Raw genomic sequence first — 26,064 nt, forward strand, 5'->3', positions numbered from 1 at the left:
AATGTTGGACCCCCTTTGAATGACACCAAAACTAAGCCAATTATTGAAGTCAATTATTTTTTTTGCTCATATTGCAGCATCATCTTTGGAGTAGATCAAATGCTGCTCAGTGCTAGGCTTACACCTGTCTGAGAGCTCCATCATGACTCTCTTCATTTAATCCGAGGAGGTACACCTCAAGTCATCGACACCAGCATGAACTATAACATAGTCATACTGATATTTGTTGTTCAGAGACTTGAGTGCATGCGTGATCTGATGGATCCTGGCATCAGACAAGGAACAAACTATCACTCTTTCTTTGCTCAGCCTGGTAAAAGGCACATCTGTATGTCTTACAATGGAGTCACCTGTAACAAGAATGTTTGGTTGGGTCGATGTCTGCCTTTTCAGGCACAGCATCTGAGACTGTGGGACTCCTTATTCTATGTAAGGAAGTAGGCTTAATATGCTGATTGTGCTTTGTGCCTGTGTTGTGTTTTGGAGGTATTTGTGGCTTAGGCAAATTCATCTTTAGAACCTCAATATATGATGGATTATGTGCATTGTGATGGCTTTGGAGAGGTGTGATGTGTGGTGTACTGCTGATAATTTTAGTGTCTGAGTTTATCGCATGTGAGATTTTTGCCTCCAAGGATATTATAAATGTACATCTCTCACACATTGTGTTATGTTGTTTGTGTAATAGATGATCGCCAGACAGCACAAAACAATTGTTGCATGCTGTCAAGATACCCATCTCAATCAGGCTGACATGAGAAGTTGTGGGGAAGTGCTGGTCAATGATACAGACAGGAATGACTTTAGGGATGGGGTAACTGTAACTACTTGAAGTTCAGTTTTAGAATAATGTTTGAGTTCACTTGCTACTGAGTATTTAAATTAAAGTAAAAAACAACTAGCCTAGAAATCTTCCACCACCAGCAAAAACATTAAACTACTTATAGTAAAAATAACTCTCTAATTAGTTATTAAAAAAGTGCAAGCATTATTAGTACACTCAGTATTAAGAATTTTTTTTCACTTCCTTAGTGGATTCCTTTATAGCAGCTTCTCTTACTCCAGATTTTCAAACTCCAACTCCTAAAAGACCAGACAGATTTTACAGGGTAAGAGATTCACACAAATATCTTTATAAAAGCTCTGTTGCTGAACTTGCTGTAATTTCTGTGGCCCCGAAGAAGCGATCTGAATTAGTTCTTGCTCATATTTCTCTTACAAATGATAGAGAGCAGTGCTTTTGACAGATTTGGTAAAAGAAAAATGTACATACTTCCATATATCTGCCTTTTAGTGCTATCAGGCTCTGTGGAACCTAGTCGGACATTCCTGGTCAACAAATGTTAAATAAAAAATAAAATAAAAAAAATAAAAACTCATATAATCAAATTCCTTGTAGCTATGTTAGCATGGTCAGCATATTTCTCAGAGTCTTAACCAAGACATAACATCAAAACATCTTGAAATGCTTCTTTCTGCCTCTGAAATGGCTAAACATACCATTAACCATGAATGTGATGCAACTGATACAGCATCTAAAGTAGCTGCTGCTCACTCTGTCATCCATAGGCATGCTTGGTTAAGGCTTCACTCTCTACCAGAGCATGTAAAAGGTCAGCTTCTGAATACTCCTTTCAGTAAAGATTTGCTTTTTGGGGAACCCACATCTGTAGTCTTCAATAAAATGAAAGAAAGAGGTAAAGTGATACAAGGAATAAAGCAGCACTTTCTTTCCTTCACTGGTTCCTAGGTATAATAGAAATTAGCATGTAAAATCAAATCTAAACAAAAACAAATGAAAGGCAGTTTGGCAGAAAATGCAAGGGGACTGTAAGATAAAGCAGATGGGATTGAAGGTCTCAGCAACACTAGAAATTGGTACTCCAGATACCCCCCCCCCAAAAAAAAAAATGCTGGCAAGCTTTATCATTATCTCCCATTATGGAAAACAATCACGTCAAACTCCTGGATGTTAAGTATAAGAAGAAGTTACAAGTTTCAATGGAATTACAAACCAGTCTTCTCAAGCATTCCTGTGGTTCCCAGAGGTCAGGAACCTGTTGTCTCTTCCATTATTTCAGTCCTTCTCCTGTTAGAATCGATAAAAAAAGTACCAAATGTATGGGAAAAGTGATTTTATTCAAGACTGTTTCTACTTCCCAGGAAATAAGCAGATTAGAGACAATTTCTAGCTCTAACCAGGTGCAATACATTTTTAAAGGATCCTCATTTCAAAATGCTTACCCTTCAGTCTCTTCTACATCATCTACTCCCAAACACTCTTTTGGTTACTCTGGATTTAAAAGAGGCTTTCTTACTCAATCCTGTTCACAAGAGTCAAAAAATGTTTAAGATTCCCGGTCCTGTTTACTTATTTGCCCTTTGGGCTTTCTACAGTACCAGTGGTATTTACAAAGTGCCTAGCCCCATGGCTTTTTGCAGTTTTCAGTGAATTCATATCTAAACCAGTCTGCACAATTGTAAATCAAAAATTTACTTTCAGTCTTAATAAATCTCATATTCCTTCATCCAGAGTGTTTTTTTTTTTCTCTGTGGTGCACGATAGATACCAAAATGTGAGCAGCCTTCCTCCGACAAAGCAGTAGTATGTAAAAGATACTTTCTGGGTCCAGCAATACACATACAATACAAATACATACAATAGAAATCTGTCTAAGCTAGACAGTTTCTAAAAGCCTTTGTGTTCTTGGCCTCCAGCATTCTCATGATTTCTTACAACAGACTTCATATGAGGAAATTCGAGTGTTATGTCAAGTCTGTCTGGACTCAATACCAGAATTTCTCAGCCAACAAATTCTAATAATTTCTTGTCTGGTTTAGGACTTGCTTTGGTTGTTAGTCAGCCGGACGTCAATCCAGGAGTCCCTTTTGTAAAGATTCCCGACAGTTCAGAGCATTGCAGCAGATACTTTGGACTTTTCAAGGGGAGCTTTCCTCCCAAGAAATCAGGATTCAGGGCATATGGCCCCCTTACAAAAGAAGTATCACATCAGTATCAAGGACATGATGGCCCTGATCAGTGATCTCAAAACTCTACATCAATGATGGGCCCCAGGTAATCTCCAAGTAGTGACAGATAATACCATAGTTATGTGATACATAAACAGATAAGGTGAAATAGTCTTATTCCCCTCTGCAGATTAATTTAGACAGCTTGGAAAGTAGTCATTCAACAAAATCTCTTCCTATAGGCAGTCTAGATTCCCTTCCATTTGAACACAGTGGCAGTATCTTCATGCATGTCCAGGACATACCCTCATGAATGGATATCGAACATAGAGGTCATCCTTCCACTCATCCATCAGTTCAGAGTTCCTCAAATAAACTTATTTGGATCAATGCTTCTATTCTGCTCCAGAACTCATTGCAAACAAGCAATGGCAACAGCTGCCTTCTCAATAACCTGGACGGAGAATTTTCTAAATGCCTTTCCCCTCTTCTCTTTAATTCCCAAAGTACTCCAAAAGATAAGAAAGGACAATCCAATGTTATTTCTACTGACCTCATTTTGGCTCAGACAACATTGGTTCTCTCAAGGAAATGGCTAGGTGCCATTACCAAGACAACTCAAGTCAAAGGGTCAGTGATATATCCCAGTTAACAGACCCTGAAGTTCACAGTATCAATTTTAATTATTTTCAGAAACCAGCTGTTTCAGGACGGGCTGCAAATTTTTAGAGAGACTAGAAAGCCAAATATCAGAAAGTCTTACTTATCCATGTGGACAAGTTTTTTTTTCTATCTCAGACCAGAAAAAACCTTACGTATCAAGTTGAAAAGGTATTTATCTGGTGTCAAAATAATGAGCAGGAACCTAATACAACAAGGGGCATCCCTGGTCCTTAAATATCTCTATGAGTTTCTTAAGTCTGGCTTATCCTGCACTTTGGTCAAGGTATATACACCGTTCAGCTATTTCTGCTTGTTTGTCACTGGATCCTTCTTCATTTATCTGTAATCAGACAAACTCTTTCTCAAGAAGTTTTCTACATTAAACCTCCAAGAAAAAGAGTGGTTTCTATTTGGGGACTTGAATTTCATATTATAAAAGCCAACTCTGCCCCTTTTGAGCCAAATGCTAATTTCTGGTTTGATTTTTTATTTACAATTAAAACTGTGTTGTTAGTAGTCTTACCCTCAGCTCCGAGAGTTTCTGAGTTAAAGGTCCTTTTCTGCATATTTCCCTTCTTGGTTTTTCATAGTAGCCTTCAATCTAATCCTTCTTTTATACCAAAAGTGGTCTCTGAATCTGCTCTTAAATATTATAACCCACCACCTGCTCTCTTTCCAAACTCTCAAATCAAGAGTGAAATTTTTTTTTCATTAGCTCAAGTTTTACTTGTAAAAAACAAAAGACCCAAGAAAATCTGACCAATTGTTTCTGTCATTTGCAAGAAAGAAAACAGGCTTACCAGTATCTAAACAAACTATTTCCAAATGGATATATAATGCATTTCTCTTCCTTTTTTCAAATCATGGCAAACTGCTTCCAGGATAGTTAAAATGCACTCCACCAGAGAGCATACCTATCAACCTGGATACATCAAAAATTTGGACAGGGCCCATGAAAAATAGGTACAAATCTGTACGTTGATTAACATAACATTTGCATACATAATTATGTAACCCCACCCACTCCAATGTAATTGTGGGATGCCAGCTTTCAAATGCAAACTGAAAAACAGAACCAAAATATGGCATCAAAGTCCCCCTGCAACCATTCCAATGTCCCATTACCTGGCTATTTTGCCCCATTTACCATAAACACTAATGCGCATACTGCTTTACTTCTACAATGATTATTTGGATTTTATATTTATATATTATAGCACAATGCCCAAACACTAATAGACATCTGCTAAACAAAACAATACTGTCTCACAATGAAAATAGACTTAGCATTAAAACTTCTCTGCCCTTGAAACTCACATTCTATGAAACAGCATTGAAACCCACACCACATCCAAAGAAAATGCATCTGGCCAGTGGTGGATACAGATTATCTTGGGCTGTTTCAAACAATTGGCCCCTTGCACAGAAAACAAGAAACATACATGTGTTTTATGATATACCTTCCTAACTTTATGAAATGACATTCCTTGTACAGCACACTTGTTAGAGCACATTTTAAATGTATTATTTAAACATTTTTCCAGTAGGCAATGAAGCAAAATGCAAGAACCAATAATGACAAAACTGCCCAATTCAGAACATTTCCATCATAAAAGTGTGCTTCCACACCCACACAATATATATCTACATCTATATATAAAACAGAATGACAGTAGTGTCATAGGCATCTTGCAGAGCTTCTTGCACTTATTTTCAATTTCAATTTTTTTTTTGGGGTGGGGACAAACATTTTGGAAAATTGCTAGAATAGAATGTTATCACGATGCATTTCACAGCCAAGTCTTAAACTCAAGACCCTGTTCACTACAGTCAGAAAAATATACCACTATGCCAAATCAGCAGTTTCCTGAAAGACAGAAAGACTGATACTTAAATGGCTATCATTTAGTGAATTCAGTTCTCACTTCTCACTATAGCTATCAACTTCTTAGCACAAAAAACCTGGACAAAGCCAATAATGGGGAATACAGAATTCTTCTCACCATAGCTCTCAACGTCTTAGTGCAAAAAACCTTGACAAAGCCAATAATGGGGGAACGCAGCCCCAAAATATGGGCAAATGTATCTTATAAACTTAGAGAATTGTTAGAATAAAAGCTTTTGTGTTACCATTTATTTTCTGAAGAATATGAAGTCTGAAATTCAAATGCCTGTCATTATTTTGTGACTTAAATCCTTCAGTGATTTGCAAGAAAAATCCTGAACACCACAGGCTTTGAGGAACAGATCAAAAATATGAGGCATAAATTCACAAGTGGCTAGGGAGTTTAGTTTTTTTTTACCCTGTACCCATGATACAGGGTTTGAGCCTGAGTACCTCTAGCCACCAGATGTATTAAATTGGGGCATTTTCACACACACACACACACACACACTGTTTACGCAGGTTCACCTAAGCATACTTTTTTAATGCCATTTTTGAGAATTTTTTTTGTCTTTGAATAGATCAAGGTTAGGATTTGCAACAACACTACTACTAATAATAATTTTACATCCTCTGCTCAATGTGGTTTCTGTTACATTCACACTGCAACAAAGTCCACCACAGCAGTCCTTAGTAAGATTATGATCAATATTGACCAAAACAAATAAGGGACATATCCACTATGTTTCAGCTTCCCAAACATTTCTGATTGGCAATATAACTCAGGAAGGTATAAAGTTATAAGTAAAGTATAAGCCTAAGTAGAAATAGGGCTTCAGTCCAAACATTTTCACATTTATATTGTTTGATTATAATTAAGTCAGTTCATTTAATAAAACTTCGTAGAATATTCTTGGAGGCAAGCAATGATAACTAACTGGACATTCAGTTAATTAGGCTACCTAAATAAATATATGGACCAACTGTCTGCTTACTTTCTCTCTTCATTGGCAGTCACACACACAACCATTAAAATACACTTGAATAGAGCAGGATAAACCATCCCTAAAATGCAGTCTTGCAGAATACAATACATAGAAAATGGAGCAGCCCGAAGCCCAGCAAACAGCAGCAGATTTGTTCAAATGGAGCAGCTCAGCAAAGACTCGCGTTCAAACACACACCTGCCCAGCCCAAATAAATACATGAACGGAGCAGGACAAACTTAAGTACACACCCTAAAATGCAGTCTACAATGCATAACCCAGCACGGAGCAGCCCAAATAAATACTTCAAATTACAGCAGACAAAAATGCCGATCAGAATAAAATACAGGACACAGCAGCTTTGTTTAAATGGAGAAGCCCCTCAAACAGCAGCTTTGTTCAAATGAACAGCTGCAGCCCAGCAAAGACTCAAACGGACGTACACTTCCTAATTTGTTCAAAATGGAGCATACTTACTTGTTCCTAGTTTACAGCAGAAATGTAATACACAGCAGTAGCCCAGCAAGGAGCAGAAAGATAACCGGCATACCTCTCAACCATACCAATTAACCACACTTGAAACGGAGCATGCAGCAATAATAAATTAAATATAGCAGCCCAAACAAATACAAATACACACACACACACACACACACACACACACACACACACACACACACACACACACACACACACACACACACACTTCGTTCCAATACATAGTGCCTAGCTTTTAGCAGAATGCATAGCAGCTGCCCAGCCTAGCATGGAGCAGAAAGATAACCGGCATACCTCTCAACCATACCAATTTACCAGACTTCAAACGGAGCAGGCATTAATTAAATAAATATAGCAGCCAACCAAATACACACAGCAGGCAGCCCAGCAAAGGCTTGCAGCAGGATAAATTAAATAAATACATAGCAGCAGACAGCCCAGCAAAGACACATATAGACTTTACAATGGTTTGCTCAATTCCTCAAATACAGTGAGCGGCCCAGAATGGACAACTTGCAGCAGGAAAACATCACACAGAAAACAGGCACCTTGCAGCACAATAAATACACAGTTCATTCACCTTGTATTAGGATAAATGAAATACACAGTTTCAACAAAATATTACACACAGTCAGGCAGCAATAACAGTTCTAAGTTTGTTCAGACTTTACAAAGTTTGTGGACTTAAACGGTCCGACTTCGCTCTGAATAGAGTGAGGAGCACAGCAGACAAGCTCGCTAATGGAGGAATTCGAATGGAATTTTATACATTTCTTTTCTTACCTCCTGAAGTCTAACTATGCATATCCCCCGCCAAAACAGTTCAAACTAAATTTATGAGAACAGGCAGTAGCTGATGTCATCTCGCACATCCTGCATGCTGGTTATGCTGGTGATGTCATCCATAAATTTAAAGTTACAATACAAAATAAAAAATAAATAAATAAATAAAAAATCAGGAATTAAAGGGGCCACTCGGGAATTCGTGGAACCCCAAATTTTGGCCTTCAAAATCGGTAAATACCGAGGAATTCGGTATGGTTGAGAGGTCTGCCAGAAGCTATTACTTAGTCACTAGTCCACACCTTCACTAAACATTACAAACTGGATGTTCAGTATAGAGCAATAACTAGATTTGCTAAGACTGTTCTTCATGGCATACATAGTTCAAAGAGACTATTCCCTTTCTCTACCCAATCTGACTAAGCTGTGGGAGATGTTCCCCTTATTGATCACTGCCGCAGCAGACTTACTGTAGCTATATGGGTTATATCCTGCTAAGGATATAATAGCAGGCCAGCTTCCAAAGCTTCAAGGCACCTTTCATGTGCCCAAACAGTCAGGCAGCCTGAGCTGAGCAAACTAAAAGACAAATTTGCACACACAGCCTTTCAGAGCTTCACTACTGCCAAAGAGTATGTTCTCTGAGGCATCTGAGGATCAATGTTTGGTTTCTGCTTTCCTTTGCTGGACAGATAAGCTCCCTTAAAAACTTTCCATTTTTCTTAAATGTATTATAGTTTTATTCCTGTCCTCATCAGGAAGGATATTTTAAAGCTAAGAGCGTTGTGTTTTAAAGGACTATCTTGATACTGTAGCATTCTTTTAACAGCTCACTAATTTGTTTTCCAGTTTAAAAGCAGTGTAAATTAACTGAAAACATTTTTCTGTGGAGAAACTGTTTAATTTTCAGTTGTGGGGCTGCCATGGTGTTTTTAAGTGCATTTAATATGTTTTTTTTCTGCCAACAAAGTAACTTTTGTGGAGTGGTTGTTTTACTGGCATTTCCTGCTTGTCTTTCCCAGGAAACAAGCATCATTTTTGGCTTGACCATAGAACAGATTGCCAGTACCATGGTCAGTCCTTCTTCCAGCCTCAAAATGAAAAAGTTAAGTAAACGGCCTTTGCCACATCAGGTTGGTAATTTGCCTCATCTGTAGGTGGGTGACTTTGTTGTGGCCATTTATTCTACCTCAGACCACTCATGTTTTACTCCAGATCCCTCTGGTGTAGCACTTGCAACCACTATGGGCCAGGGGTTAGTCACATCCTCTGTGACTGTTGGTGTCCTCTCGGTGGGCAAGAGAGAGCCACTCTCGTCAGTCCTAGGAGAGGGAACCAGGAAGGTTTCCATGTTATGTCAGAATGCTATTCCCATCCTTGGGGAAGCAGCTGCTGTCAGTAGTAACATGGTTGGCCCCACTGTCAAAAAGAAACAGAAAACCAATCATATATCTACTCCTACTCAAATTTCTTTGTATATGTGTAGTTTATTGGGATTGGAGCAGGGTGTAATTCAGGCTATTGATCCTTCTTGCAAAGTAGTTTCTTAAAAAATAGGGATTCCTCCTTTTCTGAAGAGCTTCAAGATTCTTAATCTGACCAGGAAGTTGCAGGGATGGATTCATGATTTTGTCCTAAGATTTCTGATTCAGACTCAAATGAGAGCTCATTTTCTGATTCTCCCTCTGGAGATGTCTCTTTCTGTGATATTGTTGCTAGAATATCTCAATGTTTTCAGTGGGAGAACACTGTGTTTTTTCAGTCCCTCAAAAATACTATGAGTTATTACAGAAGAGTTATTCAGAACCTACAACCATTCCCCCTGTTGTGTTTGCTTTTGTGGATGTGTTTCTTAATGCCTGCAGTGTTCCTGATAGTCAGCTAGCTCTCCCTAAAAAGGCAGATAGGATGTATATTGTTATTCAGTCTTTAATTTTTTTATATACTGTTCACAAATCTGACACAGCAGCTGTAGCCTTTAGTTGCCGCCACTGCTGATAAACACTGAGTTAATTCCAATCCTACTCTTTCTAATAAGAATGGGAAACATTATTGATAGATATGGGGGTAAAAGTGTGTACTTCTGCAACTTTAATTTTTCAGAATTTTTAATTGTCAATCTTATATGTTAAAATTTGTTTTGACAAAGTGTGAAAGTATGAGGAACGTTTTATCTGCAGTTTTTTCTTGTAAAGAAAAATCTGCTTTAAATAACTGAGTTTCGTCTGTCGCACAAGTCACTGCTCCAGTTGCAGTGTGTGTATGACTTTGTTGATACTTCTAGGGCTATAGTCACTGGTACTGTCTTAAAGAGGTTTGCTTGGCTGTATTCTCAGAATCTCCCATTAAATTCTCCCTTGGATAGAAATTTAGTGTCTGGCCCCTTTGCTGCAAAGGTGATCAAAAAGTGTCATGAAAGGGAGAAGCTGATCTAAGGAGTCTAAACTTTTTCAGCCCTCCTTTTTGAACTTGTCCAAGGGGTTTTCTTTCTTGTCATCCAATCTTACCAAAAAATAGAATAAACAATCTCAACAAAATTCAGGTAAATAGACATTTAAGAAGAAATGACTGGTGGGGGGTTAGGGGAATATGAAAAGAAGCCTCAAACCTCCTAAAATCAAAGACAATCCTACAAGTCTGAATGACTGTTCAAGAGACTTTGTGATCCCCTCCGACCATGGCTCCTTTTCTCTTCCAGGAATTCTGAATATCAAATTGTCAGTCAAATGGGTTCTGAAAATCATTTATTATGGTTACAGGTGGCAGTGGAAGGACATTCCTCCTTTCCAAGGGGTCATTCCTCATACTGCAGATTAAACTGTTTTGTTTACACCTGTGCTTTATCATATGTTGTTCCAAGGAAACCAGTTCCTGATACTGAGATGGGGAAAGGGTTTTATTCAAGGATGTTCCTAGTGCCAAAGAAAGAAAGACAATGCTTCAAGACCAGTTCTGGATGTTTCTTTCCTGTACATTTTTATGATAGTACCTACATTCAGAGTCATTTCACTTGATAACATGTTACCTCTCCTTTCTCTTTCAAGTTTCCTGGTAACAGTAGTCTTAAAAGATGCTTATCACATCCCTGTTCATCCAGACTTCTTTTTAGATCCCAGTAAAAGGGTTTGTCAGAAGAGAAATATTTTGGTAGAGATAACAAATACCCTTAAATCACCCCTTCTCCCTCCCTGCTCCAAAGTAGGCACCACAGATGCTTTGGACTTTGCTTGGGGAGCAGTTTCAGGAGGAATAAAGTACAGGGGTTGTGGAACACGAAGGACAGATGCAAGCACATAAGTATCAAAGATGTGCTTACCCTGATCAAGGCACTCTACCTTCTGGAACATCTTTGGTCCCCAGGACCTCTTCAAGTGATTACAGTCACTACTACAGTAATGTAGTACATCAACACACAAGGGGGAACCAATATGGTACATCAACACACAAGGGGGAACCAGGGCTTACCCCCTTTGCAGAATAGCCATGCTAGCTTGGGTTATACCTCCCCCAGCACAGCCTCACTCTACAGGCATCCTATATTCTTCAGAGCAAAATAGTGTGGCAGACAAGCTTAGCAAGACCAGGGCAGACCCTTAAAAATGGAAACTAGATCAGGGAGTCTTCCAAGATTTGATCGATCTGAGGGGAGTTCCTTAAGTAGACCTCCTTGCCTTTTCTCTGAATAATCAATTGGAAAACTGCTGCTCCAGGATTCCATGCAAGAAGGCTTGAAAGACAGATGACTTTTCTTTGGACTAGAATGTTTCAATATACTTTTCCAGACTTTCCACTAATATCTAGGGTACTTCTGAACATTCAGAAAGAAATCCCCAAAGTCATTGTGGTGACTCCCTTCTGGCACAGACAACCATGGTTCTCCTTTGTTTTGGAAGTGGCAAGTGGCAAATGTCACAGAATGGATCTCCTCACACAAGACCAGGGGCTTTTGATACAGCCCAGCATCACGCATCTTCAGTTGAATAAGGATGATAGGGTCTTAATTCCTTTTAGACATCTGTTTTCTGAGGATATGCAGCAGGTAGTAATGGAGGCAAAAAAAGTCTGCTCCTAGAAAATCATATATTATCAAACAGAAAAGGTTTTTTAGTTGGTACCAACAACATAAACAGCTCCCATTCAGGTCTAGTTGTTCTCTGGTTTTAAATATTTGTGTGAGTTACTATTCTATGGTTTTTCTTACGCCTCTGTCAAAGTTCATTTATCGGCCATTTAAGCATGTCTGTGCATGGATTCTCCTCTTTCAATGCAGTCTAATATTAAAATGTTCTTTAAAGGGATATTGCATAAGAGGCCTCCAAGTATACTGGTGGTCACTCCTTGGGATCTTAATTTTGTGTTAGAGGACCTAACACTTTTTCCATTTGAACCAGCTAATCTGGCTGACTTGAGGTTCTTAATATGGAAGATGTTTTTATTAATTGTTCTGACCTCTGCAAGAAAGGTATCTGAGTTGCAAGTTCTTATGGTGAGTCAGCCCTTTCTAATTTTCCATAGGGATAGAGTTTCTTTGAGAACTAATCCCTCTTTTATACCTCAAGTTGGCATCCAAGTTTACTTTAAGCCAGACTATCCATCTCACCATTTTCTTTATTGAATGGAAAAATGAGAGACAAACTTATCATAATAGTAGATGCTCGAATCAAATGGGATATACCATACCTTGGATGTCCACAAACAACTCTGGTACTGTCTTGATAGAAGTAAATCTTTCAGATCTTCAGAGCAATTGTTTATATTTCTTGTGAAGGTATGAAGCAGAGACAACCTGTGGCAAAACAGACTATTTCCAAATGGTTGTCTAATACTATTACCCTTTGTTATACTCAACATAACAAATCTGTTCAAGGCAGGATCAAGGCCCACACTACTAGAGCTTTGGATTCATCTATGGCTTTTTGGAAAGGGTTAGAATTTAGAAATATTCTAAAAGCTGCTACTTGGTTCTCTGTACATACTTTTACAAAACAGTATAAGCTTGAGTCATTCTTTACATCCAGATCAAGCATTGCTAAGACCATTTTCCAGGGGTTCCTAGACTCTTCTCCTTCCACCTCCCAAATGTAGTTAGCTATAGTAATCTACCCATATAGTGAAGGCTACTGCAGCAATGACTGTTCAAACATTTATTGTTGTGGTAAGTTCAGCTTACACAACTGTACTTCCTTAGGTTCATAGGTGTGTGCCAAGCTAATGACTTTCAGGGCCTCTATAAGCCTAGCCATGCAACCAATATGAATCCCACAAGTTTTATGTTTTAGACATTTTTTACAGAGGGTGGCTTTTGACTTTGATATGAGTTACTGACCATTTCTGTCCAGCAGGGACATAGGTACCAGACCAGGAGTGAATTTATGATTTCCCTTCCACCAGTCCAAGTTACGTTTAACTATGGTAAGGAATGGACTTTGCTTCACATGAATGGGGAGACTTTTCCAGAGAATGGTAATTCTCTGAGATATATGTCTGTTTCTTCAACACATCCTATTTATGTAATAAGCAAAATTTAAGTATTTGGTTCTAGTAGTTCTGATGCTGTTTGCTTTGTGCAAAAGATTCATCAGAGCTGGTTCGAAGGATGCTTTGTATGCCAGGCATAGGTCACCTGTCAGTAGTCAGGCTGAGACCAAGAATAGAGATAGAGCTTAGAAGTGATCTACATAGGACATTATGTTTACTCCATATATTCTTTTTGCGAAGAACCTTTGTGGTCATTCCACTTGCTGCATGTGTCTGGTCAGGTACATGCCTCCATGCTGAAGGGGGTATCATCCTCTATCAAGGGTCTGATGAGGGCCAAGTGCAGTGGTATGATGATTTTACTGGACCTATATACCATACCCTTACTTATAAGGTGAACAACACAGAAGGATGTTCTTACTACTTTGTTGGTTGAAGGCTAGGTTACTATTTGCATGAGTTCCCAGATTTCCCAGATCCCTAAACCAGAGAGTTAACTCTTAGGGGTGCTTTACTGATGGGGTAGTTTCCTCTGGGTGGCCATCTTCCCAAAAGATTGTCAGTAGTCATTTGCCTGTGTTAAACATTGGTGTAGGGTGTTTTTGTCTTGGTGGGATCTATTACTATTGCCAGCTTGCAATCTTCTGTGAACTTGGTCAGCCAGAGCCCTTTGACATTGGCTTTCACCTGCAAGAACTAGATGCCAAAGAGGAGTCGGCCCTGCAAGGAGCCCTGAGGGACTCCAGTGGTGACTGGCCTCTTTGTGGAGGTGGCCTCACCAATCCTAACTTCCTGGGTCCTATCCATGAGCCATTTGGCTATCCATTGAGTTATAAAGGGGTTTATGCTTAGTTCTATTAACAATGCTTTTGTGGGTATTGTATCAAAAGCCTTAGCCAGGTCAAGGTGACTGTATGCACTGCTTTATCCTCATCCATTGTCTTGGTGACCTTTTCAAAAATGTCCACTAGGTTCAGTAGGCACGGCTTTCCTTTCACAAAGGAAAACTGAGATGGATCCAGTGTCTGGAGGTTTCCTATGTGTTTTTTGATCATTTCCATGATATTTCCTTCCATGGCTTTGCAAATAACACTAGTGAGACTAATGGGTCTGTCTTTTCCAGGATCTATTGATGGTCCTCCCATATGAAGGGGGATGGCCATTGCAGTCATTCATTCTAATGACACAAAGCCATTTTGAGGTGTAGTTAAATGGTGACTTTGGTGGTCCTGATATGTCATATTTTAAACTATTCAGGATGCATCTTGGGATGTTTATTGAAGCCAACTGAAGCTCTATTCTTGGCTTTAGTGAGCACATCCAGGACATGCTCTCTTGATGTAATTGGAGGGTTACATTTGACGCTAGTTTTTGGAGGGTGGCTGGGAGTGAGTGTGGCTAAAGGTGGAACTGAATGTGTTAGCCAACAGGTTTGCTATATCACCATACTCTGTGAATGTGGCACCATTAACCATCAATTCAGCACACCACTGTATGCTGTCCTTGAGGTTTCTGACATAGCTGAAGAAGGCCTTATAGTTGTCTTTTACCTGGAAGGCTATCTTAACATCAAAGTTGGCTTTATTTGGCCTAATTATCCCTCTTAGTTGCCTGTTTATTTTGATGAGTGAGTTGTTAACTGTATGAGAGCTATGAATCTTGATTTTTGCCATGATTATTTTTCTTTTGCTGTATATCTTGTTTAATTTGGGATGCCACCAGAGTGGTTTATTTTTAGGGTTAGCTATGGCTTACTTCTGGTAGGTACAGCAGCATCAATGCAACTATTGACATAGTTGTAAACTTTCTGTGAACAATTCTATATAGGCTGCTCTGTTCTCTGGGTTCAAGGGGGGGGGGGCATTGAATTTTGACAATCTATCATTTAATAAAAAATATTTTTTCCTGGAATATTTCCTGACTATTACTGGGTTTACTGGGGTCACCAAGTTGATTTTGATTTTGAAGGAAACAGCTTTATGGTCGGAAGATGTGACATAGTGGGGGGGGGGGTGCAACATTCTCCTATATTTGTGAGTACTAGGGCCAGTATGTTGGTGCTTGTGGTCATTATAAGCAGTGATAGGTCAAGGGTGTTTTTATTTACAAATTCCAGAAATCTCTGTGTCTGTAAATTTGAGGCCATGTAAGATTCCCAGTCTATACTAGGGTAATTAAAGTCCCCCATGAGTAGGATGTTTGGTTGGATAGTAAGTGTATCCATTAGGTCTGAGTATGAGCTGGAACTTTTTTGAGATGTGGAAGGTGACCTACAGCTAGTTAGGATGTGGTACAGCATTTGATCTATGGATCCGATGTCCATTTTTCATTATTCCTCACAACTGGGTCTTGGATCCGATATCGGATCTGATCTGGCACTACACAAGACATAGATCAAAGGCTCAAGCTCCTCCCTCTCCCATAATCCTCTTCTGAACTCTAACCCTAAGATCTCATTTGCTGCATATATGCACAGACATGATTCTTGGCTGTGACCTGCTTTTTTAGAGTTTTTGGTGATTTTTGTTTTCCAGATAAGTGATTTCCTTATCAGAGTTAAGTATTTTACTTTTATACTATCCTCCCCTCCCATTTTCTAGCTTGTCACTGGTGTTAGGGTGTTTGTTATAATTCCTCTTTCCTCTAGTCACCACTTGGTGCCTTTTTGTCTTGTGGCTTAGTTGACTTGTTTTCCTTCTTTCTTCCTTTAAGAAAAAGAAAAACAATTCCTTTTTGCTGCAGTAGAGTTTTGTGCTGTTATTTTGGCTTTTTGGTATGTGTGAGTGTGTGAGTGTGTGAGTGTGTAAGTGTGTGTGTGTCTGTCTAATGGCCTTTAGGTATGTCTGAGAAAGACAAACCTGTAGGGTTCAAAAGGTGCTCTTCTTGTGGGTGTTAGATGCCTAATTCTGACACCCACAGAAGTATGTCTGGGCGCCGATCACTTCGAGTCTTATTGCTCTATCTGTGCAGCATTTAACCCTCGAGCTCTGGCGGACTACCATAACAAGTTGCATTTGAAGGGCATGGTTGAAGGGGGTTCCTTTTGTCTCTAAGTCCCCAGCTACTTCAGGCTCTAACAACTCTAAAAGGAAAGCCCCATCTGCTTCCCCAGGTGCTTCTCCTCTTTTGGCCGACAAGCAGCCTAGGCTTTCAGATCAGAGAATCCTGATCTGAAACTGCCTTTGGCCTTGTCAGATTTGACTTCTATGAATCCATCAGTAGGATCCGAGGTCCCTCGGAGTGGAGGCCTTCAGATCTGACTAGGGTTATGTCCCCCTTGGATCCGCCTGCTCCTTCGGATCTGAAGAAGGTGGCCCAGCAAGTGTCAGATCTGTCAGGTTTGTCGGATCAAATATTACTTTTTGAGGGCTCTTTCTCTTCCCCTTCAGGGTCAACAAGGGATCCGAAGTACTTGGCTCCAAGGCCTTGAAGCTGATTTTTGGATAGTGGACATTGTAAGTCTACATCGGGGTCCAGGCTTGTATCCCTGACCAGGTCCACCCATTTCTCGACTTCTTCCAGATCCTTTAGGAGCCTTTTGCCCACATATATGGACAGGATGATGAGGAGCTTTCTAAGGGCCCAGGTAGAGATGGGTCTCCTGGCATCTCCAGCCCTCTCTGGCTAAGTGAGATCCCTGTCCCTAAGGTTGCCCTCTCCTCTTTCGACTCTTCCTGTATCAGAATTCCAGGACCCAATTCACCTGGGGGAGGCATTGATGGGTCAGAGTGTGTTCATTTTTCCAACAGGGTCCCTGACCAGCTTGATTCTGTTGCCCTTGGATCAGAGTGGGTCTTGGCTCTGAGAGGTCATTGCTGGGTCTTTGGTGAGGGGATCAGGTCTGGGCTTATTGAATCAGTCTGTTCCCTTGAGGGCCTCAGCCTTCGACAGCTCGAGGCTGGTACTGTCTGGAGGGCCAGGATCCGGGGTTGGCTCTGCTCCTTCTTCCCAAGTAGTGTTGAATCCCAGGGGTGGGGAGGGAATTTCCTCGAGTCCTTCAGCCTTTTGGGTGGTAGAGCAAACTTTTTCCAGGTCTGGAGCAGCGTCTTCCCCTCTACCAGTTTCATCCCAGCCCATCACTTTTCTTAGCCCTGAGCCCACCCAGCCTTCAGGTGACATCTAACCCCCATGGGGTTCCCCTCTCTTCTGAGTCTTCCCCTGAGCCCCACACAGAGGAGGTGCCCTGGAAGAGAAAGTACACTTGGACTCCCCCATGGAGTCCCTTATTTAGGGCACAGATTTTGATGAAGAGGATGGGTCCCCAGGTCTCCACCAAATGACATCTCCCTTGGAGACATTTTAGAACTGTTGAACAAAAAGGTGGATGGTCTTCCCAACCCCCATCTTTGGAGGAATCTGAGTTCCTGAAGACTTTCAGGGTGGGCCTATCTACTTCCTGAGTGCCTCCCTGTGGACAAGCTCATCGACCTTATTTCACGCAGGGAGTGGAAGGAACCTAACACAGTGGAACCAGTCCCCAGGAAGGCTGACAAGTTCTTGAGTCCCCCTTCCAGTTGATGCCATTGTGGTTGCCTCAGCCACTAGAAAGGAGCTGGGTGAACAGAGTTCCACCATCCATCCCCCAAACAGATAGTCTTGAGCAATAGACAGACACAGGAATCACATCTACACCTGAGCCACATTTGACTTGAGAGCTCTTAACTATTTGTTGCACTTTACCCACCTCCAAAGAGACTTGTTTGCTGAATTAATCAAATCTCTTTCAGAGTTGATGTCTGCTGAGGACCTCAAAATGTTCTCTCCCCATCTCACCACTCTATCTTCTCTTGCAACTCCTTGATGAGGTTAATCTCTAATGCAGCTGAGGGTACTTCTCGAGTGGCTGATACAGGCATTGCCTTGCGGGGTCATGTGTGGATGTGGTTGTACGGGTTTGTGAAACCTTCAAGGCGTCTTTCACGAATGCCCCCTTTGATGGTTCCTCACTTTTTGGATCAATAATCAAGAAGACTTTGACCCGCAATGAGAAGGAAGGGAAGACATTGTTGGTGGTAGGCTTCAAATTCTCTACCCTTCCTGAGGTTATTTTCCAAGAATCAGTGAGGTGGTAAGAAACTTTAGTCCTGAAAGTCACAGGGTTCCTTACAGGATCTTCCTGAGGATTCCATTTCCAGAGGCAGAGGAAAAGGGTTCAATGGTAGACGCCATCCCAGAGGCAGAGGAGGTCCACAGAACCAGAGCTTCAGAGAACCTTTCTCCAAGAAGCCCTTTCAGCACCCCTGAGGTGTTGCTCAACTGACCTGCCCTGGAGGAAGTCAGGGGTCGTTTCACATTGCATCCAAATGCCTGGACAGCCATTACCAACTATCAGTGGGTGTTCAATATCATATCCAGGGATTATTATATTCCCTTTTCCCAACAATTTCCAAGTCCCAAGAGAGTTCTTCCTGATGTGCCACTCAGTCAGAGAGAGCTGGCCCAAAGAGAAGTTCTAATACTTTTTGAAAAAAGAGCCATCCAGGAGGTCCCAGCAGGAAAAAGAGAGTCCAGAACTTATTCTAGCTTCTTTTTGGTGTGGAAAAGACTGGGGATATGTGTCAAATTTTGGACCTCAGTGAGATGAATCTGTTTGTCAGGAAGTCAAAGTTCTGGATGGTCACTGTTCAGTCCATACTGCTGCTTTTGTGTAAGGATGAGTGGATGTGCTCCGTAGACCTCCAGGATGCCTACTATCACATCGAGATAGACAGGCTGTCCAGGAGTTATCTGCCCTTCTAGCTTTGAGCCAATCATTTTCAATTCAGAGCCCTGTCCTTTGGACTCACCACAGCCTCCTGAATGATTACCACATGCTTGGTAGTGGTCACAGCTCACTTGAGACTGCAGGGATTCCAGGTCTTTCCATACCTGGACAATTGGCTCCTCACTGCACCCAAAAGCTATCAACTGACATTAGCGATGCAGTACCTTTTGGATACCTTTAATGAGTTAGGCGTTACAGTCAATGTGGCCAAATCAAAACTGACTCCTGTGTGAAGTCTGGAGTTTGTAGGAACCCAGCTCAATACAGTGACAGAAAATGCAGCTTTGCCCCCTCAGAGAGTGGATTTACTCAGGCAGCAGGTCAAGGTGATTCTAGAAATCCTGTTGCCACAGGAGTATCTTATTCTCAAGGCTCTGGGGTCCATGTCAGCAGCTATCCTCCTTGACTACTAGCAAGATATTACATGCAAGTACTCCAGTGGATGCTAGCAGTCCAAAGGTCAGGTCATCTATATACTGATACAACTGACACCCATTTGCAGATGATATCTTCACTGATGGCTTCTTTCAGAAGATCTCTTCCAAGGCAGACCTTTTTCTGTTCCCCCTCCAACGACCACAGTGACCACAGATGCTTTCTTGCTAGGGTGGGGGGCATTTTCAGGGCAGAACGGTCCAAGGCACATGGTCCTCTACAGAGACCAAGTTGCACATAAATGTCCTAGAGATGAAAGCAGTCCTCCTGATGTTGCAAGCCTTTTAAGCATGTCTTCCTCTGGGGACGATTGCAATTCATATGCACAACATGTCAGTAGTCTGGTACATCAGCAAGTGGGGGGAACACGATCATATCTGGTGTGCAGAGAAGCTATGAGAGTTTGGGATGGGTGATTTCTTCCAGTCATTTTTTTCTTGAAATGCACATACCTGGAGAGTCCAGTGTGTTGGCAGATAGACTCTGCAGGTCCATCTTCAGCCCGCAAGAGTGGTCCCTGAATTCATAAGTGACATCACAGATATTTTGCCAATGGGGTCAGCTTTGCTGAGACCTCTTTGCATCCTCAACAAACAACAAATGCAACAGATACTATGCCCTGATCCCCCCAGAGGGGGAGTCCCTGAGGGACACTCTAGTCCATTACTGGCCTCTGAGTCTCCTTTATGCATATCCACCAATCCTGTTGATCCCCAGGGTACTACAGAAAGCCCACATTCTAAAGTGCCTCATGATTCTCATTGCCCCTTTCTGGCCTCATCAGGTGTGGTTTCCCTTCCTACGGTCTCATCTGAAATATCCTCCATGGATACTAGATCTCATTCTGGATCTCATCTCTCATCCCTCAGAGCTGAAAACCCTGAGCATCCAGTCCCTTTGTCTGACCACATGGTTTCTCCACTTACAGTGATACTAAGAGAGTCCAGAATGGCTTCCCCTGTTAAGAAAATTATTCTTGCCTTTCAGAAACCATCAACTCAAAAACTCTACAACAGTAAGTGGAAATGGTTTTCCTTTTGGGCTGCTGAAAGGAATCTCGACCCCTTCTCAGCTTCAGCTTCAGATATTCTTCTGATTTTATCATCCCTTTTTCAAGACGGTGGCGGTGTCTCTACCATAAAGCTGCAGCTCACAGCCATTTCCAATTTTCATGTTAATAGGGAGCTTACCTTTCCCTCCAGACTATGCAAGGCTTTCATGAAAGGTGTGTTTCTCCTCAGGCCTCCTGTCAAAGATCTTTTCCATCCTTGGGATTTGACTGTGGTGTTGTAGTCTCTCATTCCTGTGCCATTAAGTTCTTGTCCTGGAAGACAGCCTTTCTTGTGGCCATAACTTCAGCTAGGAGAGTCTTGGAGTTGCAGGCTTTATTGCCCAAGCTGCCATATATCATTTTTCACAAAGACAGAGTAGCCTTGAGAACTAATCTCTCCCTCATGCCCAAGGTAGCCACTGAAACTAATCTCATCCAATCTATTCAGTTACCTGTCTTTTTTCTGAATAATTCCAATAAAGGAGAATACCTCCAACATACACTGGATGTACATCGACAGTTAAGATTTTAGTTGTACAGGACTAAAGCTTTCAGGAAATCTAATCAATTGTAGCCTTCTCTCTGAACAGACATGGTCAAGCAGTGTCCAAAGTAACAGTTTCCAAATGGATTTCAAACTGTATTTTCACTGTTTATTCTCTCAAGGGGCTAGAGTTACTTCATCTGCGTAGTGCTCACTCTCTCAGGTCGGTTGCTGCATCGTCAGCCTTTTCTGCTAGGGTGTCTTTAGATGACATATGTGCTGCAGCCACTTGGTCCACTCTGCACACCTTTGTTTCTCATTACAAATTGGATACTGTCTCCAGAAACAGAGCATCCTTTGTTTCCATGGTGCTCAGGCACATCCTTCCATAGGGCATCCGGGGTTTCTGTTGTAGCTGGGGATTCTGACCCAGTCATGAGGAATAATGAAATGGATAACATCAGATTAGCAGTTATGTACTTACCATAACTTGGCATCTGTGTTATCCTGTTTCGTTATTTCTCACTTCCTACCCACCTTCCCCCCATCCATGCTCTGGCAGGATCTGAGGAGGCTGGGGTCTTTAGACTTCTGGGTTGAGTTCCCTTACTTTAAAGCTTCAGGTATACATTGTAGGGGGTAACTACAACAAATTCAGTCTGAGTGCTAGAGTGCAGAAGGGGATTAAGGGAGAGGGAGGAGCTTGAGTCTTGATCTCTCTTGTATAGTGCCAGATCGAATCTGATATCGAATCCAAGATCCAGTCGTGAAGAATAATGAAATAGGATAAAACAGATTCCAAGTTATGGTAAGTACATAACTGCTATTATTTGCACATGGAGAAACTCCACTGTGTCATTGTGCGTGTTACTGATATACATTGAGACACCTCCACCTTTAGTTCCTGTCACTGCAGCTACTGATCTAAAAGTATGAAAGGCACTGAAATCTTGCACTGCCAGGGTACTCTCTGTAGTTTTAAACCATGTCTAGGTAACTGCACAGATGTCTATGTTCTTGAGGATTAGGAGGGATTGATGGGAGTGCATTTTTTTGTTGATGGTCTTGAGTGCAGTTGATGGTCTTGACATTGAGCAGTAATGCCATCAGGTTCATTTGAGTTGATTTTGCTATGTTGGTAGATTTTTATCAGTTTATCAAATTGCCTAAAAAAGGCACTATGGGGTGAATAAACTTTTACCCAGTATTTGAAAACTTAGAGGGGACAGATCCAGACTATCCTTGGCAAAGCAATATGGTCTGTTAACCTTGTCCTCCCATGCTGACAAATATGGGATCCCCTTAGAATAACACCAGAACTCAGTCAGTTGTTAAAATCAATCATCTTTTGTTCATATTGTAGCAACATTCTCGGTGAAAGTAATATGCTGTTCACAGTGTTAAACTCATACCAGCCAGAGACACGTAGCCCAAGAGGTCAGTAGTAGTTCTCTTAATATACTTTAGAGAGGTATGTCTCAGGTCATTTACACCTACATGGACGATGATGTAATCATACCGATAACTGTGATGTAATGACTTCAGTGCTTGCATAATTTGCCTGATCCTGGTTCCAGATAGGCAATTAATCTTTATATTCTACTTGTTCAGTCTGATTAGAGAAGCACCAGTATGTCTTACAATAGAGTCACCTGTGAGTAGAGTTCTGATAAGTGTATTAGCTTACCTTAAGAGTTTTGTTTTTGGGTCTCTAATTACAGTGACTGTGTGGTGTTAGGTTGTTAAAATAAAATAAGAACATCAATGTAATTGGCACTGTGCTGCCCTCCATTGTGCCCTTCTTTCTGCTTAACCTCGTGTGTTGTTGAAGTGTAGTAAAATAATAAATGTACAAATGTAGGGCATAGTCACTGACTTGCTGAGTACTCTGCCACTTCACGTGTGCATTACCATTTTAATTTGTCAAACCTTGTGCACATCACATAGAAATAAACAGTACGCAGTAGCACTGTGGTGCTATCAGTCACTCTTTCCTTTTTAGATGGCATGTACTGAGATCTGTTTAGCAGCCATGCCACCAAATAGGGGTCTATATTATAATATTGACATCCGAAAATGTCGAATCACACTTGTTCGACAAGGAAATGTCGAACTCTAAGGTTCCCGAACAGCCAAATCACAGATTTCTTTCCAATGGAAAGAAATCAGTTAGCTGTTCTGTTACACCTGCCCTTTCCCTGACTGTAGTGTGGTCTCAGAGATAGAATATTTAGTTAGAGGGTGTGAGGAGGGCACAGCCCCCCACATTGGGGGATGTGGGGGGCGAAGCCCCCAACTTAAATATGTTTGGTTTTGTGTGTGTTTGGCCAACCGATTTCTTTCTGTTGGAAAGAAATCAGTGAATTGGACGTTCAGGTACCTTGGAGTTCGACATTTTCGTGTTGAACAAGTGAGATTTGACATTTTCGGATGTCGATATATATATATATATATATATATATATATATATATATATATATATATATATATATATATATATATATATAAAAATAATATAGACCCACCAAATTCACATCTATTGGCTCAGAGCAAGACTACCTATCCACTTTGTGGCTGATGCAGAATGCATATGGTTGTTCTAAATATTATCCCCCGTTTCTGGAGGTTGGTCATAATTTAAATTTTAAGAGTTCTGTAGACATCCCTTTAAACAGATGTAGAGTCTGTAGATGGATGACCAGATAAGAAGACATGTCCTTAATCTAGAGAAGTGGGGGTCAAAGAACTGTAATCAAAAATTAGAATTGTTTGTCGTTTGAAGCTTTACCCTGAGCACCCTGTAACAGTACTTACTATTTTTAATCAAGGTTATTTTTAATGTAACTTTACTTATTGCATTACCTGCTTATCATGTGTTTGTTCTGTATTCTAGAATCAAGTTTCTTGCTTGGAAATGCCCAAATTGTGGACTGGCCTGTAGTTTATAGTAATGATGGTTTTTGCAAACTCTCTGGATATCATCGGGCTGACGTGATGCAGAAGAGTAGCACTTGCAGGTAAACTATTAATTCACAAATTTAGTGTTAGTATGTACTGCAGACAATTTTCTTCTTGTGACAAATTTATAACATATTATGCGTTTTAATTATAGAGTTGTTTTTTTTTTTTGCTAAATAGTTCAGGAATGGAATGTTTTATTGTACAAACTACAACTTAGGAAGAAGCTGCTTTAAAGTGCAGGTCTTCCTTGGCTTGGTATTAAGAAACACGAATGCATATTTTGAAATTTATAATTTTTCAATATACAGTTTGTATTTTACAGTATTGTAAAAGTAACACGTTCCTTTGAAGTTAAATATTCTGTACTACTTTAGAAGCACGTTGTATTGTAATCAGAATCCCAGAATAAACAGTGATGGTACCTTATCTCCCTGTGCTGCCTGTGCCAACCTGTACCCGTTACTCAATTACTTGCACAATTCAGTTCTTTCAGTTTTTTGGAGTACACACTGTAGAAGTGTGCATGAGCTTAAAGGAGCAATCAGATATGAATCCATTAGATGAAATTGTTTTGGCAGTCCTAAGAATAGCATCTAGTTTCACTGTTCTTTCTCATAAAACCTAATGCTACATTTTGATGTGCACTTTTATAACAGCATTTTCCATATCTACTAAAATGCCTTTTCTGCTAAATGGCAATTTCTTACTTGTTATTCAGCTTCTAATATAAACAATGTAGTTAAATTGCTTCATTTTGTTTCCTAGGACACTTCTTGACTTATATCATCAACATCACCAAATTAAAGTAATGGTTACAGTGCTATAGTTTGAGTCCCTCATTCCCCCCTTCCTACACATCCCACTTAATCTTCAGCAGTTTTCATATTTTTCAGCACCTTATTCATCCTCAGCCGATATGCTTCCAGGTGGTGTAACTTTCTTTTCATCCCGTAAGCTAAGAATCTTGTTTGTAAATAGTGCCTTGTTCTCCAGATTTTTATCTTTGTAGTGTTTATTGAAATTTTATCACTTGCATATTTTCTAATGTTTTCTAATGTTATTAAATTAACTTTTCTTTGGCAGGATTTTTGCCTTCTTTCACTGGAAACATTTCAAACAGGATAAATTATAGCTTCAGATGTATTAGTCTTTTGATTTGAGAAGATCTTAAGAAGTATAGCCTTGCTTTCCCATGGTAGTTTTCTGCCCTTATATTTTAAGTAGGAGGTGGGCAGAACAAGGAAATGCTGGGACATTTACTTACCATTCCTATCCACGAGGGACATGGATGGTAAACTGGGTGCAATTTTGCAGTTTCCCATTCATTTGCCTAAATTTTGTTTAAACAGTTTAAGGGCAGTTTGTGGACTTAGAGAAAGCATATGACAGGGTCCCTAGTTATGAGTTGTATTGTATGAGGAAGTCGGGAGTGGCAGAGAAGTGTGTAAGAGTGGTACAGGATATGTACGAGGGTAGTGGGACAACAGTGAAGTCTGTGGTGGGAGTGACAGATGCATTTAAGGTGGAGGTGGGATTACATCAAGGATCAGCTCTGAGCCCTTTCTTATTTGCAGTGGTGATGGACAGGTTGACAGACGAGATCAGACAGGAGTCCCCATGGACTATGATGTTTACAGATGACATTGTGATCTATATTGAGAGTAGTGAACAGGTTGAGGAGACTCTGAGGAGGTGGACTTAGGCTCTAGAGAGGAGAGGAAAGGAATGAAGGTCAGCAGAACTAAGAATATATGTGTGTGAATGAGAGGGAGGATAGAGGAATGGTGAAGGTGCAGGGAGTAGAGTTGGTGTAGGTGGATGAGTTTAAATACTTGAAATCAACAGTTCAGAGTAATGGCGAGTGTGGAAGAGAGGTGAAGAAGGCACTACAGGGGGTTGAGTGGGTGGAGAAGAGTGTCGGAAGTGATTTGTGACAGATGAGTACCAGTAAGAGTGAAAGAGAAGGTCTGCAAGAGGGTAGTGAGACCAGGTATGTTATATGGGTTGGAGACAGTGGCGTTGACAAAAAGGCAGGAGTCAGAGCTGGACATGGCAGAGTTAAAGATGTTAAGATTTGCACTGGGTGTGACAATGGTGGACAGGATT

General features: G+C 40.7%; 1 protein-coding gene across 1 annotated transcript in view; it reads left to right on the forward strand.

The window, feature by feature from the left end:
• The window catches only part of KCNH5 (potassium voltage-gated channel subfamily H member 5), a 2,144,936-nt gene that overhangs the window by 394,014 nt on the left and 1,724,858 nt on the right, over nucleotides 1-26,064 (forward strand). Inside the window, 1 exon segment of the mRNA XM_044074556.1 lies at nucleotides 23,891-24,014. Coding sequence (XP_043930491.1) covers nucleotides 23,891-24,014 — 124 coding nt within the window.

The sequence above is a fragment of the Protopterus annectens genome, chromosome 6.part0, assembly GCF_019279795.1.
Source record: "Protopterus annectens isolate FY-2018-M chromosome 6.part0, PAN1.0, whole genome shotgun sequence".
NCBI lineage: Eukaryota > Metazoa > Chordata > Ceratodontiformes > Protopteridae > Protopterus > Protopterus annectens.